The following is a 13255-nucleotide window of genomic DNA, read 5'->3' as shown; positions in this document are numbered from 1 at the left end:
ACAACTATTATTACTATTTTTTTTACTCCATAAAATTGATCTCTCTTTTCGTTTTATTAGCTCGTCCTTTGAATAATATTCATCATTTGATGACCAGAGGCATTGTATATATGTAAATATGTGAATTTTCCAAACTTAAATATCTCAAAAGTGCCGCAATAAAATTATAATTTTAATTACACTTTTCTAATTGTTTTTCGTGAATTGCTTTGCTCATGAATTTTACTCAAATTACACTTTTTCACATGGTTTCGGCGCCAAGCCCCGTAAAAAAAAAAGAAAATCGTGGAAATTAATTTTGTGCGTCCAGAGAAACCGGACTTTTAAATCTGGCGTTTACATATTTTAATTAAAAGTTGGCATAGTTGCAAAGTAAAAAACCGTAAAGTAAAGACGAAAAAATACGAAAACCTCAAAATGCAACAGGGCGGCATTCGAAACCAAGCGAGCGTCTTAATTAAGTTGTGCCTGTTGCCCATAAAATATATACATATATACATACACTCGCATATATATATTTAGTATATATTCGTTTTTCAGTCCCTTATTCATTGCCCTTCGCGCTGGGGGCTCAGTCTCCGGTTCAGGCCAGCGCGTTGTATGAATAATATGACCATTTTGTGTTAATCATACGCATCGTTGCACCCGCCAAAGCGGACCAAGGGTTGCTTCTATTAACCCAGTTGCTATTGAAAATATTTATAGCTCGACTTGAACTGAGCCGCAGAGTAATAGATATATATCTATAATTATTAATTGGTCTACATGCTCTATTCATAGCAGCATATTGAAAACTGTCCTACTAGCTCCAACAATCATATATTTTTCTTGGTTTTCCAACGCAATTTATATCGAGATCGAGCGCATTTATCGTTCGCCTGCAAAACATTGTATGTTATTTATTTGTTTTCATTTTCATTTTCTCAACTTTTCTTTTCTTTCACTTTTTTTTGTAGCCACAAAACACATTAGTCTGATTGTGACAAGCTGCAGTCAAGTGCTCAGCCATAAGCGGGAGAAACGCTGGCTGACGGATGGCATGGGGTCGCGTGGCATATGAGGGCTTTACATATGTCAAATCAGAAAACAATAGGTAACGCTCAACAAAAGCTCCTTAATGCCAGTTGGTCGCGAAGTCGACGGCACAGAAGAAAACTCATGGGACGGGATCTATGACATACACACATACTTACATACATGCCGTGTCAATATATATAGATATGAAACTAGAATGTCGGCTGTTACCGACGGCAGAATACGCATTCACTACACAAATTCTGCAGGAGGATTAATTCTGCTAGGGATTAAAAGCATCTGAAGACGTATATATGTTTCAGAGTCAATAATGCGAATAGACGGACGTACGGACCGCAAGACGTTATACTCATTTCATTTTCGTGAATGAGTATACGTATGTAGGTATTTAGCTGTGTGTGTGTGTGTATGTAAAGCAATGACAATAGACATTAATTGTGTTCGTAGTTTCCTAGGTGGTGGAAATTAACTTCACAAAGGCTTTATTCACATGCTCTACAACAGCATATATAAATAGGGTAATTCCTTTCAAGTTGTTTTTTGTTTGTTTTTAGAAATGAGTGTATAAGAACTTAAGCGAGAGAAATCCAAATAAAAATTTAAAAAATTTAAGTTTACTCATATACTTATATTAAAGTTAATTATTAAAAGTTTGAGTTTTTCAGTTGCCTTAAATAAATAGTTCTTATTTGACATACCCATCTGGCAACCCTATAATGGAACTATTATTGTCGTCAGCTTACAAAAATTATAAATTATTAATAATATTAATAATATTATGGTAAAAATAAATTGATATAATGAAAAAAAAAAAAAAACAATGATATAATCAAAATTTGTATACACCATTTTATATTTCTTTATTTGAAAAAATCAAAGTTCAAATAAAAATTAAAATCTTCTTTTTATTTAGGAATATAAAAAATGGAATTTTCATTTTCTTTTCTTTTCTTTTTTCAATGCATTTATTATTTGGTTGAGTACTCTATGAATATACACCAGCCTCAATAGGCCGAATACATACTATATACTCCAGCTTAAAAGAAGCTCATTTTCTATACATACATAGATAAGAAAGCAATGTATCAAAAGCCCCACGGCAGAAAGTTTCGCTTAAACTGTTTTGGTATTTATTCAAAATGTTCCTTTTGTGCCTTCGCATTTTTGATGCTGCATAGCCAAAGGCAACATCATTTATAAGTATCATCATATTTTGGGGCTAGCTTTAATAATGAATAAATTGTTTTCTAAAAGTTTCCATTGATACTTAATAAATTACCAGCATCTAGGTAGACAAAAGCCTGCGCTGAATTTTAACTCAACAATGGTGCACTCTTTCTCTTCTTAGTCCTCTTTTGGGCCGAGCATTTAGGCAACGCAAAAAAGAGAGGGAAAACAACAACAGCAACAAAAGACAGCAGTAGCTCATTCAGCTGTTTTGTTATTGTTTGTGCGGCACACAGTCTCTGCCACTTGTGGACTTGCCGCAGTATCTTCAAAACAAGACACACAAGACTCTCAGACACACTACCAAGATATATGCTATGTATATACATATAGATATATATATGGGTGTGCATGTGTGTGTTGTATGGGAAACTTTGGCGCCGTCTAAAATATTTACGACTATTTACACAGTCAATTGGCTGCTGTTGAGCCTCACGTGACTGCAAAAAGCAATTTCATATATATATTTATATATACGTATATATCTACAGTTTCGTCTCAGATGTAATTTAATGTTGTGCTTTGTGCTCGACGTTCGTAAATAAAGTAAAAGTCCCGGGAAAGTCGAATACAATAAATAACGCAGCAAAGCGTGAGTTGAAATAATCAAAGCAAGCCGCAAAGTCGACTGAAAAGCTTACGTTATGTTTACGTTATCTGTATGTGTGTGGGTGTGTAAAAAAAAAAAACACCAGTTCATTGCGGCCGTATATATATATAGCTGCGTATCTGTATCTATCTCTGTGTGTCGATGGCGTGGATCGACGTTGTTGTTTTTTTTTTTTTTTTTTTTTTTTTTTTTTTTTTTTGTAACTTAAAATCAATAACCGGCTAACGAAAATTTCAAATACGTTTATCATCATAAGGCTCGTTGCCCCGATGATGGTAGTTGTTGTTGCTGTTGTTCACTCTGTTGGCAACTTGGCGTATACGTGATATGCTGCCTGATTTGCCACATGATAGGCATTGTGTGCGCTTGTGTGTGTGTGTGTGTGTGTGTGTGTGTGGCCAATGAAAATAATGATTGATTGATGTGAGCTGATCTGAAATGAAAGCTGGAAAACTTTGACTTTTAGTTAAACTAAACAAGGGGCACAGATAAGCAAAGGCAGAACGAACTCGGACAGCGAGAAGCCAGAAGGTTTACATTAATACCAAGTTTTCAATTCTGGCCACAGAAGGCCGTCGGCCTCGAAGTTCATTCAACCCTGCAATGAGTGAGCGCTGTTGACATCCGGCCATCTGATAGAGGAGCATAATAATTGAAATTCATATTTTTATTATTAAGCAGAGCAATATATCAACAAAATTGGATTAATAAATATTGAATGCCATGAGGCTTTAAGCAATATTCCATTAAAGATAACATTTTAAGGGTCGAATGTTTGATTCAATGCCAACAGCTCTGAATTGTCTGCCATAAATGGTTCATGTATAAAAGTATACGAAATAAGAATTTTATGTGTCGTCAATTTAGTAGATTGTAAAATATAAAACATTTTTGGTTCTTTAGGGCGAACAAGCATTCCAAGCATCAAACAACAAAAGCGAACAAAGTTGGTCTATGTTAAAGAGAATAAAGAAAATGAAACTTTGTTGCTGCAATCATTGTCAGCTACAGCAGAAAAAAAGTTTGTTAAGAGTTTAATTCAGCACATTTTCATGGAAACTACTAAACTGTATTATGTTATCCTTGAGTGTTCCCCAAAATACTTAAAAATTTGATTGAAATTTATATTTTACCAATATCGAAAAAAGAGGTAAAATCTATTTTAAAATTGTTGCAGAGCTCTAAAATCTATTCAAGTAACTAATCAAAACTATTTTGTGAACTTAAGATCCATTTATGAAAAGTGTGCTTTGCAATGCACCCGACTGTACGTATACTTAATATTTTTATTATTTCTATCGATTGGTAAATTTTATATGAAGTATTTAGATCAGCACACTTATATATATATATCAAATTTAATTATATTAAATTTTAATTATTTTAATTATTGATTGAACTATACTATATTTTTAAGGATATATCATCATCAGACTAGCGTTTTTGTCTATTTGCTTCAGGTTTAATTAGATGCAAACAAGTTAGACTTTAAATTAATTAATTAAACTAAGCAAAAATATATATATACATATTTATGCCTCACGCGTGTAAATCGTAATAAAATAAATTGATTAAAATAATTATAATAGTGATAAAAATAATGAATAATAGTAAATAATAATAATAATAATATTAAATTAATATTAAAAACAAAATAAATAATACAATAAAAAACAAACTAACTAACTAAAGATAAAATTCAAAATACATTTGGGCATCAAGGCAAAAGGCCATAAGCTGATTTCAATCAAAAATACCAAATCAATTTTTTTTACCTCGCTATAAACACGTCTTGTGTGACTATGACCTTAGAACAGTCTAGAGAAAACACGCAAGCTGCACGAATATAACCTGCTGTTATTTTACCCTTTTTTATTTTCATATAAATATAATGGGGTGTAATAGGTGTGACGGTAGTATGTTGGTGTATGTGTGAGGTAGGAAGAAGTGTGACAGCCCCATACAATATATTCCTGATCCAAACGGTGAGTTGAGTCGATTTAGCTTTGTTCCTCTGTCTTTCTGCATTGATGGCAGAACTTAATAGAGGTAGGTACTGGTTTATTTAAGACTTTAAACTCCAAAATACCAATTAAAAAAACCTGTCTAAAAAAAAAAAAAAATAATAAAATAAAAACACTTATTAGGGAGGAACGTAAAGTGTTCATATGAGCTACTGCTTTATATATATAAAATTCCGCTTTGTTGCGAATAGAAAATAACTATGTAGTCTACATACATATATATTATAGTTAGAATAACATACTCCTTCAGGCATACCTGCTTATTGATCTCCTCTAAAAATACAATAATATATTGTATAATATATTATATATATTATGTTGTCTTACACCTAAACTTTTATATACTAATAATTTTTTTAGATTTCACAATCTCCGTCTTAGATTGGCAGTCGCTGTTGGTTAGTTAACGTCGCATTCTATTGATGACCTTTTATATTTGAACACCTTATTAACTTTAATATGTCTGCTGCTCCCTCTTTTATGAATTCTCAACAGGAGCACGGCATAAGCAGGAAACACTTTCAAAACATTGTTTGAAATTGCCTTGCATAATATGGCAAAGAAACATAAAGTTTTCTCATGGTCAAAGCACTTGGTGAAGCCACAAAGTAGAGCTGGGGAAAAAGTTGGCATGTCAAGGCCAGGCCAATAAATCAAATGCAGCTAAGCAAACATTTCCGTTTCCGCCTGGACTATTGCAAAAAGAAAGGGGTGTAGAGGGAAGCTGGGGAGGCGGATAAAGCGAACAAATTGTGTTTCAACTGCAATTGCACAAGTTTCCGCTTAGCCGGGGCCAAATTGCATTGCCTTCTTGACCGGGCTGTGCGTTGACGTTGTAGTTCAATTGCGTTTTGATTGCACAGCTGAAATTCTAATCAATTGATTTATTTGTCAACATAATTGAATGCGCTTATTGCGAAGCTGTGAAAGCTGTTTGTCCAGCGTTTATTCGCACTTTCACATTCTGCGCTCGAACACAAATTCCAAATAAAAACTCACTCAACGAGGTGTGTGTATGTGTGTGTGTGTGTATGTCCTCTTTGCCCCTTGTTTGCACAATTGATTGCCGGCCGCAGCCAGCTGCTTTTGTTATCCTGCAGTCAATGAATATTGACACAGCGCCAGCAATTGCATGGCAGGCTCCGTGACTCGTTACATGTCACTGCACTCGTTATCCGCCAATGGCCAATGACTTCCAGCTGCATTCTAATTGCCTGGCCAATTTAATAGACTATTTTTATTGCCAGCCACACTCACTTTGATTATCGTTTTCTTTATGGCTCTTCCTCCGCGCACTGCACAGTCGGCCATCATCAGAGAGGGCTATCTGATGAAGCACACTTGGTCCTTTCAACGCTGGCGCCGGCGCTACTTTCGTCTGAAGCGCAGTTATCTATATTATGCCAAAGATGCCAAGGTAAGTCAATAACACATTTATCATATATAATATATATTTAATTTACCGGAATTTTCTATACAAAAACATTGTTAGGCATTCGAAAGGGATATCAACAAATTTTGACTACCAATTTGTTAATGTATTTTATATTAAATACAAATTATTATAATAATTAATTTTAAACTAAATCCAATTTCTAAGTTATCTTGTTTTGGTGTCATTTATAAATTGTCATGCTAGGTTTACAAGGTAATTAGAAACTTGAAAGCGCTTTAAAACATATCTCTCATATAAATGCTACCTTCGGTAGAATTTGGTTTTGATTTCTAGCATTTGACGATCTGACTCTCACGAACAGAACTGAGCGTGAGAGCAGTCTTCAAGTTCTCATATACTTACACGTACTCTATTAATATTATTAGTTATCGTAATGGTCATATACTTTTGCTTAACCAATCGGACGGCGTAAAACAAGATCGCAAAGAACTATAAATTGAGTTTATTTTAATCAAAGTTATTTGCGAGGTATATTATAATTCCAACTTTCTTTTATTAATTCTCATTATTATTTTCTTTTTTTTTTGTCAATTTTCCGATTAGAGTATACAACTCTTGTTATCATACTACCATATGTATATTAATAGCATTTGCAGCTGAAGGAATACAATTTGCTTTGATAGTGTTTACTTTTGATCTTTATTCTTCTGAATTCGGCTTTTTATAACCAGAATCAGACTTATTTCACCCCTTAAATATTGTGTACCCTATCGCTGATTTTTTGAGACTCCACTATTGATTATTATCGCGGATCTTATAAAGCTCGTCTCTTATATATTCGCATCCCTTTGGCTGATAGGGTTATCTTTCTTCTGTCTATTTACATAGTTCGTACATGCGGCTTTTACCTCCTTCTATCCCATTATATGTTACACGTTGAGTGTGAAGAAGGTATATAAACGATCGATTTATACTTGATTATTAATATCTGAACAGCAGCTATACTTTTGTAAAGTTCAATCAAATCGATCGAATGATATCATCGTCAATTTATAATTAAGGTTAAAATTATCCTGCTGCATTCAAAACTATAATGAAATTTTTTATTTTTTTTTTATATATATAAAATATGCGTTAATTTAAATTATGATACTTAATTTTAAGCGTTACATATATTTTACTTCAAGTCGTATTACATTTTATAGTCAGAGGCCAAGTCCATGTGGCTCGCCTTGCGCCTGGTTGCGTTGGCAACAAAGTAGGTCAAAACACAACAATCGCTGCAACCTGCCTGGCAAATGTCCTTCGAAATATAAAGCAACTGTGTTAGCGTTTGCTCACTGCATAGAACAATAATCAAATTGCAGCATAGCACTCACATTAATTCCGCCTAATTGCCAATTGAACAGCTGCGCTGTGATACGCTGCGTATACGTAACGCAGCAACCGGATGCTGCACGGGAAATGGGCCAGAGGTCGGAGTACTTAAAATTCGTTATTTGTGGTACATTGCAATTTCCTGCCAATTAGGAAACGCTGCAGCAACAACAAAAAAGTAGAAGAAAAAACAACAAGCAGCGGGCACCGATTGGTACTACAAAGGCAATGAGAGTGAGGGAGACAGAGAGAGAGGGAGAGCGAGCTGACCTTTTGCATTTGCCAGCTGCGTTTTTATTGTACGCCTGAAATTGGCCCGTGTCTACAATTACGAAATGAAATTACCGCGACTTGAAAGCAAACAATGACAAAAGAGAGCGCGCCAGAAATTAGATTGTGGCTGGCTTGGCTGGCCTACGAACCGGCCATGACAGGTGACAGATGCTCTGGCAGGCAGCCAAATTGTCTCATAGCGTGCACCCACAGTGTGTATCGACAAGCGACGAACAACAAGATAATTCAATCAACAGGCCGCAACAGTTGCTGCTCCACTAAAAAATGTATCCACACAACAAAACACATTTTCATGGCATTAGGTTACCCTGGAATAACGCCTAATTATTAATTTGTTTGCCCAGGACATTAATCAACATAACGAAGCTAATTAGCAGACAAATCTACTTTTGTAATGACACCCAGTTGCCAGTTGCCAGTTGCCAGTTACCAATTGCCATTTGCCAGTGGAACGCAGTTAGGTACAAGTGTTCCCCAAATGGGGTCATCAACGCAGTTCCCAGGGCTTGGCGGTTTGGGTTGAGCAGGACATGGCCAGCTAATTGCGCTAGGATAACGTAGAGCACCAAATTTCAACAGTGACTGTCAGAGCCTCTAGAAACAGAAAACAAATTGAAACTTTTATTACAATAAAATGTAGATGAGTTATGTCAAAATTGCTAAATTTGTCGAGGTTTGAAATTTATATTAGAAGATTTAATTAAAAGTATTTTTTTTTTTCAACTAATAAAATCAAATGAAAATATATGTACATATATGTATTTTTTATAAACAAAAAATAAAATATGTTTAACAATATATAGGTTATATATAGGTTATATATATATATATATATATTTGTATAAAATAAAAAAAGAGATTAACTTATTTTTATTATTTATATTGATGAAAAATATATTTAAAATATATATACATATATAATATATACAAATTATTTATTTGAAAATATTGAACAGTGAACAGTGTATCATCATAAAAAATAAAAAATTGCATTGAATTTTCAATTAATAAAAATTATACCGAATATGATATGCAAATATGTTAAAAAAAAATACCCCTATCTCCATTATTATATCTAAAACATATATATAGGCTACTTAATATTTTCTTAAAAAACAAGTATTTAACAAATGTATTAGTGATGTTCATTCACGAATATTTTCTTCGACATATCAAAAACCAAACCAAATTGAAATAAATTTATTTAAATGTACATATTTCGTTTAGCTCCGCGAATTCTGGTTTCATTGATGAAATATAAATTATATACATTTCCCAACCGGTAACTGACAACACAATTCTTATCCTACAAGAATATCTCTTTAAATGACATTTCACCTTTCATGGGAATCGCCTGTGAATAATTTTAATTTGATTGCAACTGATAACAATGGCAAAGTTATTCTTGAAATTGCATTGGGCCGAAAATAGATGCGAGTGCTTATGTCAAACATTCGTGCGTCATTTGCTGAAGCGCTGTTTGTTCGACTGCGTGATGAAATTGCAACAAAAATATTGCGCATACGTCATGTCAGCAGAGCAGCTGACGTGGGCCAAGCTAAATGCGGATAACTGCTTTTGGCACTTATGCATGCACTCAAATGCTATATAGAGCATTGCCAAATTTAAAAATAAATCTTTGATTGAAGACAACGATCAAAGTCATACTAAATCTTATTATATGAAGCACACGATAGTAGAAGAGATTAACGGATAAGTTCAACTAAAGTTATTTGTTTCAACTAAGCTAACAGAGAGCCGCCTGCGAGTGTTTGGCTTTTTCATTCACCACTTGTCATTTGAGCAGGGCCTAACAGATAAAAGTACTTTCACGCTTGACAAATAGATCTGGGGCTATATTAAAAGGTTAATATTGTGTAGCAAATAGCAATTTGTAAAGCAGCGGCAGCAACAGTTGATGGCGATGACGGTGGCTAGGCACTTAGAAACTCATTAAACGTTGGCACGAAATTTTCAATTATAATTACGCATACGCCTCGTTGTGCCGAGTGGCTTAACTGCTCGGTAATTTGTTGCGTAGAGAGCCAAAACTGCACAAACAATGCCGAAATACGGGCAATAGTCGAGCCCTTCGCCTTCGACTTTGCCTTTGTTGTCGCCTTCGCCTTCTTATTTTTGCCCAAGCCTAAGCACCACGACCCACTTAAAGGCTAAGAAACAGAGCAAGAAGATAACGCTAACAACTCACAAGCGATGACAATGATGAGGTATGCCAGATCCCGTTCAAATGACGCCGATGGTAATGATGGCGTTTACCATCGTAAAAGCGCAAATTTTTGTTTGCATTCTTTTCGTCGTTCCTTTTTTGCACGTTGTTGTGCCTAAAGCTGCTGCCGCTGCTGCTTTTGCTTTTTGTTCTCCTCTTTCTCATGATATTCTTACTACTTGCTTCTGTTCTTCGCACGCGCCACGCGGTCGGAGCAGCTACAGCAACAGCAATATTTCCTTATTCACCACAGTTGTAAATCGTAGCGATACCCACCTAAGCGGCATTGACATGTGCTCGCTTCTATGCGAGTGTGTGTGTACACGTGTGTGTACGTTTTTGTTTTGACACGCAAAAGCTCCGCTTGGATGAGAAAGAGAGAGAGAGCGAGCGACAGGAATGTAAGCTTTCCAGCAGCGTTGCCAGACTTTGCAGTGCACGAGGCGAATTGAAAATAGATAAAAATAAATGAGAAAAGATTCATTTAAAATAATAAAGAAAACAAATTTTTATTATATAACTTACAAATTAATTAATATTATTTTATGTCCAATAATTAATGAACGATTGAAGCAATTAATTACTTTCGGTGGTTACAAAAATGTAAATATATTCAAAAATGGATTTACTTGAAGTTTTTTTGTGTTTTTTCTCTCTCTCTCACTCTCTCTCTCTATCTATCTCTCTCTCTCTGACTTTTTCATTCATTCATTAAATATGCTTTTAATTTAGACTTTCACAGAGTTTTTTTTATCAGTGTACGGCAGCTTAGTGGTGCAAGCTTTTTCGGCTACTTTGGCGCCACCCCGCTGCGCGTACCTGTAAATATTTGTGTCCTGCCAACACCCTTAGCCTACATTTCGGGGGGCAGCTGAGCCGCTACTCAGCCAGTCTGTCTGTGGTGAGTTTCGTTTGGCGGCCAATAAAAGCAACCGCCATGCCGAAGACGAGCTCAGTGCAAACTCAACGAAGCAACGTGGAACAACACAAATCAACTGGCAGCCAAACCAGGACTCAAAACAACAAAGCATAAAACATACAAACAATACAACCAAATAATACAAAAATATAATACAATATAAACCATAAACGAATCCTCAACACAATCATACATCCTGTATCCAATATCCAGTACCTATATAAAAAGCTTTCAAACCTTCAGTGAATCCTTCAGGACCCTTGTCAAACGACTCTAACTTCATGTGTGTGCCAAAATAAAAGTTTCATTGACTTTAAAGTTGACCGTTTATTGTGTGCAGGACACAAGCCCGTGGCCCTAAAAACTAACAAAAATCCAAATGTTTTATGCATCATAAAGTGAAGCAACAGCATAAATCGCTGGCTTAAAGTTATAGCCAGCCACAAATCCGATTTTTGTCATTTTTGGGGTAAGTTCCAAAGCCGTTACTCTTTTTATGCCAATTTAAGTTACTTGATTATGAAATGCTTAGCATTCCTTCAACTGTTTTGGGTAGAATTTGGGTCCAATGTCCTTAGACCCAAATTGCAGCCAAGGCTGACAAAATGAACTATGAAAGCGGCCCAAATTTTTGCGAACTTTTAATTGATTTATTAAGAAACTTGATCGGCCTCCTTCTACAAATGTCGCACTTAATCAATGTCCAGCTTGTGCTTTTAATATAAAATGCCTGTAACGAATAATTTGCTTAAATCGAAATCTTGTCAGCAATTTATTGCATTAAATGAGTGTTAAAATGTTAAGAGCCTACAATCAAATTTACTGGAAAGAAAAGATTTTGCAGCGTTGCCTGTATACATATTTGTATTACAAAAACTTTGCCGTCGGAATTGACCATTTACAAATGTAAAACATAAATAAATAAACGGTAATCATAGAGTGTGGAATATCGTAAAAGCATTTAATTGTATAAAAGTTTACAATAATTTAATAATATGTTTGTAGAATTAATAAAATATTTTTTGTGGAATAAAAAAAAAAAAAATTTTAATTGAAACATTGTGGCCAAATAATTTTTAAAGCTTCATATTGAAATTAAATTAAATAAATGAAATACCAAATAAATAAATGAATCAAATAAAAATATAAATAATGCTAAAAAAAATTGTTCAATGTCTTAAGTATGGGCATTTTTCCCAGAAAATTAGAACATTATTATCATGAAAACTCACCAAAAATTGGTGCGTTTAAATAACAAATAGTTAGGGTTTTCTCCCGCTACTTTTCTCACGAATTTTCTGGAGAAATGCCCATGTCAAATTTAAATCAAATGTCTAGAGACATCACTTACGGTATGAGAAAGTAGTTCTATGTCCATCAAAACTTGCTTAGAATTAAAAAGAAAAGAAATCAATATTATGTAATCCTCGAAAATATCTGTTTATATATGGTCATTTTCCAAAATATTCTAGTAGCATTGCATCCCCTTGGGGCTTAAAATGAGTATCAAAAATACTACGCGTATTTCGCGTATACATTTCTAAATTAGCTTTATACGCAGTTAAGTTCAACACAACTAATAGATGGAAGAAAAACGAAACTTTCAGGAGAATTACCGTCTCTATTAATGTAACTTGTTTCAAAAGTAATTGCATGAGAAGTTGATTAAACATAGTAGTTTAATAGAAGTGGAAATATACTCATATACAATTACTAAGAAAAATTAAATTGATAACTGAATAGGAAAATAAAATAAAGTAGTAAATAAATTACAGAAAGTCCTGTAATACTCAGGTACATCTATAGTCTAGCCAAGAAAAATGAGATAAAAGAAATTATTTGAATGATTCGCACATACTCAGCTATTATCCTAATAAATTGTGTCTGGGCTGTCAAAAGACGTATATCTAATGGCTGCAGGCTAATTACAACAACAGAGAGTGGAAAAACGATAGAAGGACAATTGCAAAAGAAGAGGAATAGAGAGAGAGAGAGAGAGAGCGTGATAGTCTCGCTTGGATAGGCAGAATACGTTTGTCTGGCTGAACAAAAAACATGATGGGTGGAGCTGCCAAACAATCAGCTAAAGTGACATTTATACCGAGATAATTACCCGAAATAGTAGCCACACAGCGACACACATACA

At 34.4% G+C, this 13255-nt stretch overlaps 1 protein-coding gene across 12 annotated transcripts in view; it reads left to right on the top strand.

Annotated features, from left to right (window-relative positions):
- LOC108653835 (diacylglycerol kinase eta) overlaps positions 1-13255 on the top strand; it is a 55132-nt gene that overhangs the window by 2049 nt on the left and 39828 nt on the right. For 10 of the 12 annotated variants that reach the window (XM_018104723.3, XM_089256650.1, XM_018104705.3 and 7 more), the window contains exon 2: positions 6200-6313. In XM_018104723.3, the coding sequence (XP_017960212.1) occupies positions 6200-6313 (114 nt within the window). Of the gene's footprint in view, positions 1-977; positions 1094-6199; positions 6314-10943; positions 11579-13255 lie in introns of those variants that run through there. The other 2 variants (XM_089256651.1, XM_018104750.3) reach the window with 2 other exon arrangements.

This window comes from Drosophila navojoa, chromosome 2 (genome assembly GCF_054131105.1).
Source record: "Drosophila navojoa isolate 15081-1374.11 chromosome 2, UAZ_NAV_1.0, whole genome shotgun sequence".
Lineage (NCBI taxonomy): Eukaryota > Metazoa > Arthropoda > Insecta > Diptera > Drosophilidae > Drosophila > Drosophila navojoa.
This window is presented reverse-complemented; position numbering and strand designations above follow the sequence as displayed.